The 13,299-nt window shown below is 30.4% G+C and overlaps 1 protein-coding gene across 1 annotated transcript; it reads left to right on the top strand.

Moving 5' to 3' along the window:
• Nucleotides 1–9,022: 9,022 nt before the first annotated feature.
• On the top strand, nt 9,023–11,363 carry LOC120181698 (ubiquitin-conjugating enzyme E2 variant 1D-like). The gene is made up of 4 exons (XM_039186787.1): nt 9,023–9,188; nt 10,260–10,399; nt 10,703–10,828; nt 10,994–11,363. Exons 1-4 carry the CDS (start codon nt 9,155–9,157, stop codon nt 11,132–11,134), a joined length of 441 nt encoding a protein of 146 aa, XP_039042718.1. The 5' UTR covers nt 9,023–9,154; the 3' UTR covers nt 11,135–11,363.
• Nucleotides 11,364–13,299: the final 1,936 nt, after the last annotated feature.

Raw genomic sequence — 13,299 nt, 5'->3', positions numbered from 1 at the left:
CTAACCCTAGATTTGGGGCGTTACAATATGAATCATATCAATTTAAACTAAAATAAATTCAAAAATAATATTGTTATATATGAATTATATCAATTTAAATTATAATAAAAATAAAAATAGAATTATAATAAAATATATTTTATATAACTCACTATTAAAAGTAATAAATCATTTTTTAAATGATGTTAGTATTAAATTATTAAAATAAAATGTAAATACATAATTGAGTGGAGCCCATGCATTAGTACTGGTGAAATTATAATTTACTTCCAAACAAAAATTTAAAAATGAAAAAGCTAAAAGTCCTAGCTTTTGTAGTTGGTTTGAAACCATGATTTCCACCATAATTTTTTTCATTTTTACACATTTGGCATCGATTTTGAGGTCAAAACAGGATTTTTAGCTAAAAGTGTTTTTTTAAAAAGCTTTACCAAACGCATCCTAAATGTTTTTAAATAGACCTTTAATGCATGAAATTAATATATAATAATGTATAAATTATAAACAACTATTAAAATTATTTAATAGTTATATAAATTTTTGGGCATGAATAGCAATTATAACATATAAAATGTTTGAAAGACGTTTAGGGAGTAAATGGCAAAATTAAAATGGTTAGGATATACAGTCAAATTCAATTGAAACTAGAGTTATGCAGGTTTTAAAAATTTCAATGATTTGTTCTATGGTTTCATCATTATTGCATTTACAATAGAGATGACACTTATAAAGATGGATGTTATATATAAAATATGCCAATTTCGCATAAATTCCACGTTAAAAATGATTTCATTATGTATGTTATTTAATTATAGCATTAGAAGTGATTTATAGCTACTTTGAATTATGTTTTTAATGGTTGGAGTAATGTAATTAAAAGTATTACGATGATTTTTAAGCTATACTCTTAATAATTATTATTAAGTATTTGGTTGATATTAATTAATATAAAAGGAAATGAACAATTTTTGTTTGAGTTTTTGTAACGAATATTTCAATTCTTTGTTTTGAATTCATATTGTCATGTGATATGAGAAGTTAATTATATGAATTGATATTTCATTTAACATATAATTTCTCTTTTGTATGAATATATCACGGTGAAACATGATGCAAATGACGATGTCATAACAAATTTTCGAGAATTCGGATGACATACAAGACAATTGTAATTTTGTAGAAGTATGGAGCTGGTGAAGCTAAAATGAGAAGTTCTCCAAACCAAACAGTTGTTAAATTCAAGTTTGATTTCCACAATCTACTAAATATAAGAAATCAAAATTCTGATGATAAGATTTTATTAATATCAGTATTTTTATAAAAACTTACTACTATTAGTAAATTTCAAAGACTGATATTATTGAATTTATTCTAACTCGAAGATTGGTAGATTTCAGAGTCATTCCAGTTAAAGATGATGATGCAAAGGTTGAAGTTACAGGCGTGGTGAGAATGAACTAGTCTGCTTGAGAATTATGATTCTACCTGCAAGGTCAGATTATTTAGACTTGTTGTCTGTTAATTCATGTTTTACATAAATACATGAATTAGAATAAATGAACCTTTAAGTTAGTCTTTAAACCTTAGTAGAAATATTATGAATTGAGATAAACCGTAAAGGCTAAGGTAGTGAAGGATAACTAAGACTAAGGTGATAGTGAGCCCAAAATGTGTATGCTTAATAAGATATTGTTGTGAGTAAAAGTATCAAGCATTATTCTTTAAGAAACCTTTGATCCTTTAAACTTAGTTCAGAAGTTAAAAGAGTAGAAATTAATTTGGTTGAGTAGAATACCAAATTTGGACCATAGTAAATAAAATTTGTGATGGTCTTTTTAAGGCTAATATGTTTGAGAATATGAATGAAAATATGTAGATATTAATGCCACTTAAAATTGTTTGTAGCTATTAAATATATTTGAGTAATTTTCCTAAGTAGAGGAAATAAAAGAGATGGTCTATCTCATGAGTTGTGTTGAAATCTATTGTTTTAAACTTGAGATAATTTTTCATGTTGTTAGGAAAAGTTGAAAGTCCTCATAGATTTTATTCCTAAACAATTCTTATGAAGAATTAGGAACACTAAAATTCCTTTTGAATGAGAAACATTCATTGATGAGATATAAAGAATTTCACAATCATTGAGATTATGCACACTAATTTTATTGATTAGTAACTTCTCAAAAATTTGAGAATATAATCATGTATAAAAAAAATTTTGAGTTTGTTCAAGCCTAGTTTATGATTAAAACTCATAACAAACTTTACTATAATTAAGTATATGTGTAAAAAAATTTGTTTACACGTTGTTAAATACACTTATGGATTTATTTATATCCTAAAAATGTTAGAAATGTGGGGTGTCTTAAATGATGACTAAATTCATAGAGAAACATAATTGATCCGCTTATCAAAATGTTAAGTAGAAATTTGGTTTTGATTCGTCGAAGGGACGGGTCTAAAGCCTATTGGTTGAAGAATTCATGGTGGATACACAACTTAGTTATCTAAGTTCAATGTAGTCATACGGAGTCATGAAAAGACTCATAGTGTATATTTCTACCTACCTATCCCTATGAAGAATTATGTTCATGCACAAGATGAGCTTAATTGTTTTTAATAAATTTATAGCCCAAGTTTTGGGTGGTCATACTAAGAAAGACTTGATGAATTATCAAATTCGGTTGGATATTTACTCTTAAGAATTGCGTACCTCAGTGTTGAGTGGGTAGTAGTCCTATCGTAAAGGACTAGATGAACTTGCCGCTAGAGAGGATGAGTTTTCTTTAACTCTTCATGAATTCAAACACAAGATTTTGGTGGTTCTGTTGGGCTCGAATCTATCAACTGAAAACCGTCAATAAGTTTTGAATTGGAAAACAAGATATTATGATGGAAGTAACCGAAAGATAAAAAAAGTACGCAACAATTTATAATGGTTTGAGTTCTAAACCAAGTCTACCTCCAGTACCTTAACTATATACACTAAGGATTTTCCAAAATATCACTATTTTTTCTTTTTTTATAGGAAAATGTAACATTATGCAATTCACCAAGATGTATACCACAAAATCTTGTGAATCATTTCCCTCAATGTTTATACCCCAAAACTTTGAGTTACAATCTCCCTAGGAGAAATAAAAATTTAGGAAAAAAGAAAAAAAAAAAACCTAATAAGGCATATGTGTTTGAACAATTAAACTCTCAAAAGACGAACACTACGATTTACAATGAAGTTTTCTACAAAAACAATACAAGAGAAAATAAAAGAATAAATACTTGAAGATATTTTCTCTTGATATTTAGGTTTGGATGTTTATATCCTACTTATTGAAGTGTCTTTGATGCGTATTTACAAGGAGAAATGAGTTAGTAGCCGTTGGAGGATGTCTGTAGCCATTTAAAGGTGAATTTTTGAGCAATTTTGCCCCCAACACTTAGTGATACAATACTCAAGTATGAGCATCGATACTCCTTTAAAATATAGCTTTTACAAGCTCAAATTTGACTTTTTGGTAGTTTGGTATCGATATTGTGAATAATGGTATCAATACTACTATTCATGAACAATACATGTTCATGAATATTGTCGTGAATAGTATCATAAACAGTGTCAAATAGTAATAGAATAGTGTTTTCATGTTTTAAAAGTGTTAAAACGTTTTTAAAAACTTTAAAAACATTTTTAAATAATTTAAAAACATTCTAATCAACTCAAAAATATTTTATAAAAATAAAATAATTAATAACATATATTTTTAAGGTTTTAAAAACTTTGAAACATATTTTTCAAGTTTTTTGAACTTCGAATTATTTTTGAAATATTTAAAAACTTTTAAAATCCTTAAGATAAAAATCATGGCTTCTAAATGAGCGTCCTTAAGCAACCCTCAAGTTGATTCTTTGCTTGAATCATGTTTTAAAAGTTTCATAGCTCATGAGCAATATGATTCAATTTTTTGCATATCGCCCCATTAAGGATACCCAGAAAATCAATTTTCAAATCTTTTTTATTTTTCTTATGAGCAAAATTTGAAAGGATATGAAACTTTTTTATTTTCTTAACTTCTATGGCCCTACTTATCATTCTTTGGTTCAATCTTTTTACTCGATTGCTCATTTGTGATCCGCTCAAACTCAAGATGGCACCATTTATCGAGCCATCGTTTAATATCTTAAGGGTCATAATGTTACCATCACTACCGACCCCATCGCCCAATATTTTGGTCTTACCGGCAATTACAATGAAAAAGACATTTTTCCTCTTGATGCATCCTAAAAATAATAGAGCCACTATTTTCTCCTAACATGTTGTTTCATCTCATTGTTACCCATTAATTTATGCATATAGCATGAAATAATCTACCCTTCATGAGAGTGACTACTGGGGGATGCATTCCATTCAACAAGGTCACAACCTCCACCTTGCTAGCATGATCTTCTATGATATTGTGAGTGTCATCAAGTCCAAAGATCAATTGAATCTTGTGTACGAGATGTACCTTTTTCATATGTTTGAGCTTCTTGGTATCGATACTTCATACGAGCTCGACACATTCTAGTCTGATGATAGTATCATCAGTTGCGCTGCTCTTAAAAAGATCAGCTAAATAGATGAGACCGAAGGATTCAAACATTGGATCAGCGATCGCTACGGGGAGCATGGAGATGATGACCACGATAGAGACAAACATATGGATGATTCTCATAAAGATGATGATGGAGAGGAGTCCGAGAAAGCGGCTCATGTAGACCCGACACCTCTTACGACTTTATTTTCAAATTTTGATGAGAGAATTCTTCAGTCTATTGGACTCTCCAAGATCATGTTGGTGTATGATTTGATGAGCTTGCGACTCATCATGATTCTATTAAGGCTCGTATGAATGAGGAGGTTTGAACAATTCAGTGCTAACTCAATGGATTCTCTATCTCTCCTTCTTCTCCATCTTAATTTATGCATGCATTTTATTTATCATATTTTTATACTTTGATTCATTTGAGCCTTTGACTTTAGATGTTTGATATTATGAACTTATATTTATTTGGATATTATTTTATATTTAGATGTTTTTATGTTGGATATTTGAACTTATATAAATGTTTATGATTTTGGTACTTTACTCTATGTGGATTTAATTTTAAAAAAATGTATCATGAAGCTTGATATTTACCTTAATATGATTATTCTTCATTCTAGCTTTATTTTTTGTTTACTTTATCTCCTTTGTTATATGATACTAACATTGTTGAATTATTTTTGATAAAAAGTGGAAAAGTGAGTAAAATAAAAAAAAATCAAAATTAAAAATGGAGGTTTATTATTTTTTTACAAATTCATAAACTATTTTATTATTTTTTTAAAGGGGTGGCATTCTTTAAAAACAAATTTTCAAAGAGTTTTGTTATATCAAAAAGGGAGATACTATTGGATTCATATTTTGATATTGCAATCAAATTGTAAAATTGATTTTTGGACTTAATTGAATTTTTAAAAATTTTATCAAAAATAATTTAAAGTCCAAATTAAATTGAAAAATATGTTTTAAATGGTTTCCAACTTAGTCAAACGTTTTAAAAAACATACTTGATCGTCTTTGTGCTTTAAAGTCGATTTTCCAAGGATTTTTTGCTCAAATGATCAATCCCTTAGGAAAAGAATCAATCCCCTTGAAAAACGATTGATCCCTTGGATTCTAGAAACTTTTGGATCAATCCATTCATCAAAGGATCGATCCTTCGAGGAAAATAATCGATCCCTTCCCTTAAAGTATCAATCCCTTTCTTATAAAGGTCGAATTATTTGAAAAAAATGATCGATCTCTTTAACCAGAAGGTCATTCCCTTGTGCATTAGATGTTATTTTTTGTTGTAGGTAATGACTATAATAACTCTCAATGGCTCCAAACGACTATAATTGATAGAGAATGTATGAATTGAAGGTCAAAGTATCTCAAGATAAAAAAGAACCATATTGAACCAACCTACCAACATAAAAGCATTCGATCAAGTTTAGTGGAGTTGAGTCAAAAAATTTCAAGTTATTCGAGTTGACAAGTTGTATTTTACGATTCAAACTTAACTTGAAATTTTTCAAGTCGAGTTTAAGAAATTTGAGTCAAGTTATTCGAGTCGACTTATTTGAGTTTTTACGCTAATTTTATTATAATTATTTATAGTATTATGGTAAGGATTGGTTCCAATTTTTTGAATTTCTCTACCCATATAATATATATATTTTTCATATTCCTTTCACATTATAATGTTATTTAATATATAAAATACAATTTAAACTTATAAAATATATTTACAATATTATATTTTTCTTTATTTTAAGAGTAAAATATTGATGAGAGTATAAAACAGTCAAGGAATTGATGGGAAGAAAGAATTTGCAAACAATTGCAGTCAAAATACCAAATTGAGTAAAATGCAATGTTAAGGGTCTAAATAAAAAAGAGGGTACACTTTTAGTAAAAAAATAAGAATTGAAGTTACATAGGTATTGTATAGTGTTATATGAGCATGTCATTTAAATGTGGTGAAAATGGACTTAAAATAAAGTATTAATTAAAGAAATAAGGAAATTATAAAAAAAATTGAGGGACTAAATTGGAAAATAGAAAACTTGTGATTGAAAATAGGAATGAAAACTACATATGTATTATACTATGGTTTAGGAGCATGTGGTTCAAATTTGGTGAAAAATAAACTTAAAATGGAGGATGAATTGAATGAATAATCAAATCAAAAACTAAATTGTAAAAACTGTCAAAATACATAGTCAATTTTTTTTGTTTTTCGAGTAACTCAAAATTTTCAAATTTCAACTCGACTAAAACTAAAAAATCGAACTAATAATTTGCATTGACTCGAATAACTCGAAATTAAAAAAATCAATTTTTTAGTCGAGTCGAGTTTTGCTCACCCCTAGCTAAGACAATAGATGTAGACTTTGGTTAATAAAGTTAAATAACTTTAAATTGTTATGCAAAAGATTTATTTTTCGATTGCTTCCACCATAATATTTAAAAGGTCAATTCACTCACCTCTTGGCATATTTCGATTGTTCGTAAGAGCTATCAGATCCTACTTAAGAATGACATATTGAATTCACTTATTAAAGGGATTGCATATTTATTCTTAATGATCATTTATCTCAGAGTTTGGGAAGCTCGTTTAATATGAACTTGAAGAAATTCATCTTATTTATTGTGAGGTTCAGCTGTTGTAAAAGTCACTTAATTATTTCATAGCTTGTATTCAGATGGTTTATGTCAGATAAACCTGATGAAATAATCTACGTAAGTGAGAATGATTAGCCACATTTTATGAAAAACGTTAGGCCATTTTTCTAATACACTTACTAGAATTCTAAGGAAAGATGATTATATATATACACTTTGTAGATTCATTAAGGATTTCGATGGATGAAAAGGTTAGTTGTGTTATGAGTTTACCCTAATCTTAGAAAGTTCAAGATTCGTCCACTTATCTAAGAGAAGAATTAGTCATCATCATTATGTATTAGTTCAAGATACGTTCACTAGTGCTTAAGTAACTAATCTCACTAATGCTCTTCTCATGTTTTAACTTCAATGCTCTCATTTCTACGAAAAAAATATCTCACTTTAGTAGGGAACGTTATTAATGCTCATTTATAATTTATTTTTAAATTCTTTTTTTAATTCATCAATGATATCCGATCTATTGACCGACTAATCCAAATCGGGTACTGCAGAGACTAGAGCAACCCTCCCAAACCAGTTCGCTCCATTCGTAAACGCCAGGATTCAAATCCTTGACCTTGCTTAAGGGATCTAGTGTCTCATCCCACTAGACCAATTGATTGTTGGTATTTTTAAATCCTTTTAATTCTATTTTAAATAGAATTAAATTTTACTTTGTAAATGGCGCTTTTACCATCACTATTTAGTCTATAAATAGTGGGCATTTTTGCTCTTTTGAGATATATCTCATAAGCAAATATCATTTGCTTTGAAACACTATTTGGTTTTCATAAACCTATTTGGATGATTGTTTTGAGTTTTGAGAGAAGCGTAGTACCATTAAAGTTCACTCCATCTTTCAGGCTATGAAATTTGGAGAGTCGTACTAACCTCATGGGATTGTTCGTTCATTGTAGAGATTACACACATCGAGACGAATTCGCTCCTAAGATAGTGATTAATACCACGACATGGTTATCGTTTTAATTAGCTATTTTATTTTGTATTTTTCAGTCAGTGCTAACATTTTGTTTTGTAGTAGTTACATTTTTCAATACTCATATCCATGTTTTTATCATAAAGATAAATAAAGTAGCTCCATCGACCTATATAGATACACAACAATTCTTATTAGAATTCTATTTATGTTCCCGCCATGTTATGATGTTAAGAATTTGCAGATAACACAGTATTTTTAGGACAACTTCGATACATACACACGATTAACAACAACAACAAAATTTGCAAATTGTTTCAGGTGTTAGAGTCATCACCATACTTCTACTCAACTTAATCATGCAGTTGAATAACAACGATAATGATGACAACGAGACTTTGACCAATTTACTATTATCAGTAACCTATCAAAAATGATTACGGTGAAGAAGAATACTTACTGATGACAAATTTTGACACATTGGGATATGAGATTATTGTTTCGAAGCCCAATGATGACGATAGAGGTGATCGAAACAACCTGATATGTAACGATAATTACTGACTACAACCATGTTATCGATACCTTGGTATTGTTTATCTTGGCTTCATCTTCCCCTTGTTTTCCTGGTCTTGTTTATCTTGGCTTCTTTGATCATAATTTGTTAGATCGATAATGTAATGGACGAAAACTAAACAGACGATAAAATAAGGATCAAAATTGATTTTTTATAAATTGATGATCAAAATTGAATAGATCAAAAACATAAAAGACTATTAGTATATTTTATCTTGTTAATTTTAACATGATATTAATAATGGAAAAATAACGATAAAAGGTAAGAAAATGTCCTCTTTATTCTCCGTCATTATTTCACCAGATTCTTGACTCTGACTACCATATCTCTCTAGATATCTTTCCCTCTCTCTCTATCTTTTCCGTCAGATCTCTCCAAACCCATTTATCAAAGCCCTCCAGTGAACCATCAATGACGCTTGGCTCAGGGGGATCGAGTGTCGTGGGTTCGTTCTTCGATCCAGGCTCTTCATTTTTCTCTTTATTTTTTATGCCTTCTTATTTATTCACTCCATCTTTCGTTTTTTATTAATCTTTTGTAGATTCCATTCATGGGTTTCATAGTTTTTGTTGTTTCATCGTTTTTTTCCTGTATAATCAGTAATTATTTGTGGGTTTGGTCAATTTATTTGGACTCTGATAAGAAATTAATTTAAAGCTTTGTGTAGCTGTTAACTTTTACTTCTGTTTTCGGGCTGGCTGCATTATGGTTAAAGTCGATGTAAAGTGTGTGCTTTTTTGTCCAGTTTGAGTATTTAATTAGCAATTCAAAGTATTTTGTTGTGGCTGTTTACCTCTCAATGATTTAGGTTCCTGATGAATGTTTGTTGTGGTTTTTTGATAATTATTATTGAATCATGTAAATCTTGAATTAAAGAACCTGGCTTGAAATTACGATGTCTTTTTATCTCTTAAAATCACATGATATTGGCCTTGATAATTTTAAAGTTATTTTGGTATATAAAACTATTGCTGCTTTTGGCTTCTATAGTTTAATCCGTAGCTTATATGAATGGTTACGATATTGGAGGACTGAACATGTCGATTTATTGATAGCTTTCCATAACTAATCATTTGGGACTCATTTGTTAGTACTTCATTTTCTTTTGTATGCCACTTGGACCTTCAAACATCAATAGGGATTGAATGTGAACATTGAACCACTGGAGAATGTAATAAATGGGGATTAGAGTTTTTTTTTTTAATATTTTCACTGCTAAGTGTCTTTGCCATCGCATTGCAAGGAATTTCTGTTACTATTTCACGATAAGTGGAACCTTGTGCTGATGTGATATTGATATACATGATGCATTGGGAGCTGCCTCATCTATGCTTGTGCAATCTAGTTGTGCTTACATTATTGAGATTCAAAGGATTTTATGGCTTTAAATTATTTACCTTTCTCAACCTTCTCTGGAAATAGGAATTATTTGGCATTAATCCCAAAACTAAGACTTCTTATGTTATTAGTGAAAAGGATCATGAGTTTTATTGATTATTATAAGTTCTTTTTGCAGTGCCTCGGAACTTCAGATTGCTGGAGGAGCTTGAGCGTGGAGAAAAAGGTATTGGAGATGGTACTGTAAGCTATGGAATGGATGATGGAGATGATATTTACATGCGCTCTTGGACTGGCACCATAATTGGTCCTCACAATGTAATTGCTTTATTTTTAGTCAACATATTATATATTTTGGTGTTGTTCCTAAGTGGAAACTTTATGTTTGTGTGAACAATCATATATGAATCTTCTGAGTTCAAAACATCAAGTATCTTATTGTCACTCGTAATTCTTTTCATGTAGTTCTTTTCACGAATAATTAGCATTCTCATAAAGTCCTTATTTTTGGAAGCCCTGCTCTCCTTTATTTTGATGTGAACAATTGTTTTTGCTGGGTATTTTTGAAATCCATCATTTTGTGCATGCAATTGTCGTGATTTTTATTTTTCATGTTCTCAGACTGTACATGAAGGTCGAATCTATCAGCTGAAGTTGTTCTGTGATAAAGATTATCCAGAGAAGCCCCCAAGTGTCCGTTTTCATTCAAGGATCAACATGACTTGTGTTAACCATGAAACTGGAATGGTATACCAATAATGTTAACATCATTTGATCCAATAATCAGTTAATTTATGAAGCATTTCATTGATTAACCATTTCAGGTGCATTATGATTCATGCAAGTCTATTTTGTTATAGTGTTATGTGTGATGACTAGTGACATGGATTTGATTGTATCCAATGGAAACAGGTGGAACCGAAGAAGTTAGGACTTCTTGCTAATTGGCAGAGGGAGTATTCCATGGAGGATATACTGACACAGCTGAAGAAGGAAATGGCAGCCCCGTATAACCGAAAGCTGGTACAACCTCCTGAGGGTACCTACTTCTAGCTCGTAAGGCCATAAACATGTTTATATAGATATGCTGGATCTAACTGGATTCGAGGTATGCAATTATATAGCTTGTAATGTTTGTTGATCATGTTTTAAGGTAAAAGAACATACAACTGGGGAATGCCTTTCCCAATTACTTTTCCTTGGCCCCATTTTCATTATCCTATTTTGTCAAACTTTGTTGAAGGGATGCTGTTTGATTAATGAAATTTTATCGTGTGTCCAACTTTTTACTTTAGATGTCAATTCCATAGAATACTTTCCTTTTTTGTTTAACAAGGACATTTTGGTGAGACTTGCATAGCTACTTGCACCAACACAACCTGCTGGAGAGGGGGAGTGTCTATGATCACTCGTTCTATCATTTTATCTCTACCTATCTAATAAATTAGCTACGATATTTCCTTGAGTCGACACAAATTGAAATTCCAATTTTCACTCATGTTGAAGTAGCTTATGGATCAAATCCACGAGCGAGAACTCTTGACGAGTGTTAGTTTTTAGTTTAAAATTTTTCACAATTTCCATGATATCTGATTTTATCGAGCACCTGCCTGATTCCCATGCCCCAAGCGAGCTGCAAAATTTCGTAACAGTGATTGAGTAGCAGCCCAATTTTTTTAGTAAGCCCAGCCAACCAGTGGCCACAATCTTCTCGTAGCCGAAGCCATCTGCCAAACAACACCATTGGTATTTGCTTTCACCCATCCCTCCTTAGGGTTTTGTACATAGCGGAGCATCTCATGGTAAAGTAGTCCCTTGTTTTGAGCTTTGTTCTTTTTGTAATGCCTAAAAGAAACTTTAAAGAATTGTGACTCACAATTGGGTTGCTTGCAAATTGCAGTCCTCAAGAATCTCTGACAAAAAGGATCAAGTCAATTCTCTTTTCGTCTGTTTGCAGACTAGTAACAATGAGATTCTGAGAAAAGAAAAAGGAGAAGCAAAGTGAAAGAAGAAAGCAACCTTATTGTCATTGCAGCCGCTTATAATCATGACGAGTCTTGATGAAAAACCAAGAATAATAACTTTGAGAGATTGCATTACAAGAAGCGATCCCTACGACAACTAAATAATTCCTTCAAATGCCATTGTTTTAGGGGAGATAGAAACTCCGAGATGAAAGCAATCACAATACATTCATGCCTTTGATTTCTTTTTCGTAATTACCCCAACACATCCGTAGTAAGTACAAAATAAAAGTCAATTAAAGAGTAAAGTACACCATTAATTACACCGTATTTACCAAAAAATCACCTTACTTTTTTATATTTACGTGTCAGATATCATTAGAGAAAATATTACCTATCTAGCACTCTTTGCAAAAAGACGCGGATGGTATAATTATATTCGAATTTCTCAGCTTTTAAACTTTCCCTCGGCTATAAATAAGACCCTATCAACCCGTGAACATTACCCATCAATTCCTCTTATCTTTGCTTCACAAGTTCGTTCGATATTTCATAGTAAGGTAATTTTTTTAATATATAATATTTTTATATATGATTATTTGAAAACAAATTATTGTAATAATTATTTTCTATTAACTTTTGTGGTTGTAAATTTGGAAAGCCGGATCATACGTCGAAATATTTTTGTTGATATGGTAATAATATAAAATTATATTATTTAAATTATTTACGTTTATTTTTAAATATTTTATTACTTTATATTTTAATTCATACAATATTTATTTAATTAGGATTATTTCAGCTTGCATATATAAGATTGTATATCTTTCAAACTCTCAGAATGACGCGAATTTCAGCTATTGTTTACTATGATGGAGAAATTTGGGAAGATGAAATCTACGTGTGTTCGAATCAAATCATTCTGTTAAAATATCCTTTAAGAGAAACATAACTCTTGAGCAGCTGATAACGAAGATTTCAAGGAAGGTTCATGTTGAAAGTACTAGAAGATTGTCGTCGCTTCAGTAAAGATTTCCAACATCAGTGTTTCCGTTAAATTATACAGCAATCGAACTATCGAACGATGATGATGTTGCAATGATGGTTGATTATCAAAACAATTATTCAGACACCAATACAGAGATGTATGCAAAGTTTGTTGAAGTGTGTGATGTTCGGGGTATGTCATTATGCTCCCACTATGGGGTGGCTCAACAAATTGATCAAGTTGACATCTCAACTACAGTAATGTGT

Source organism: Hibiscus syriacus, unplaced genomic scaffold (genome assembly GCF_006381635.1).
Source record: "Hibiscus syriacus cultivar Baekdansim isolate YM2019G1 unplaced genomic scaffold, ASM638163v2 tig00003721_pilon, whole genome shotgun sequence".
Lineage (NCBI taxonomy): Eukaryota > Viridiplantae > Streptophyta > Magnoliopsida > Malvales > Malvaceae > Hibiscus > Hibiscus syriacus.
The sequence above is the reverse complement of the archived record's forward strand: the minus strand, read 5'-3'. Positions and strand labels throughout refer to the sequence as shown.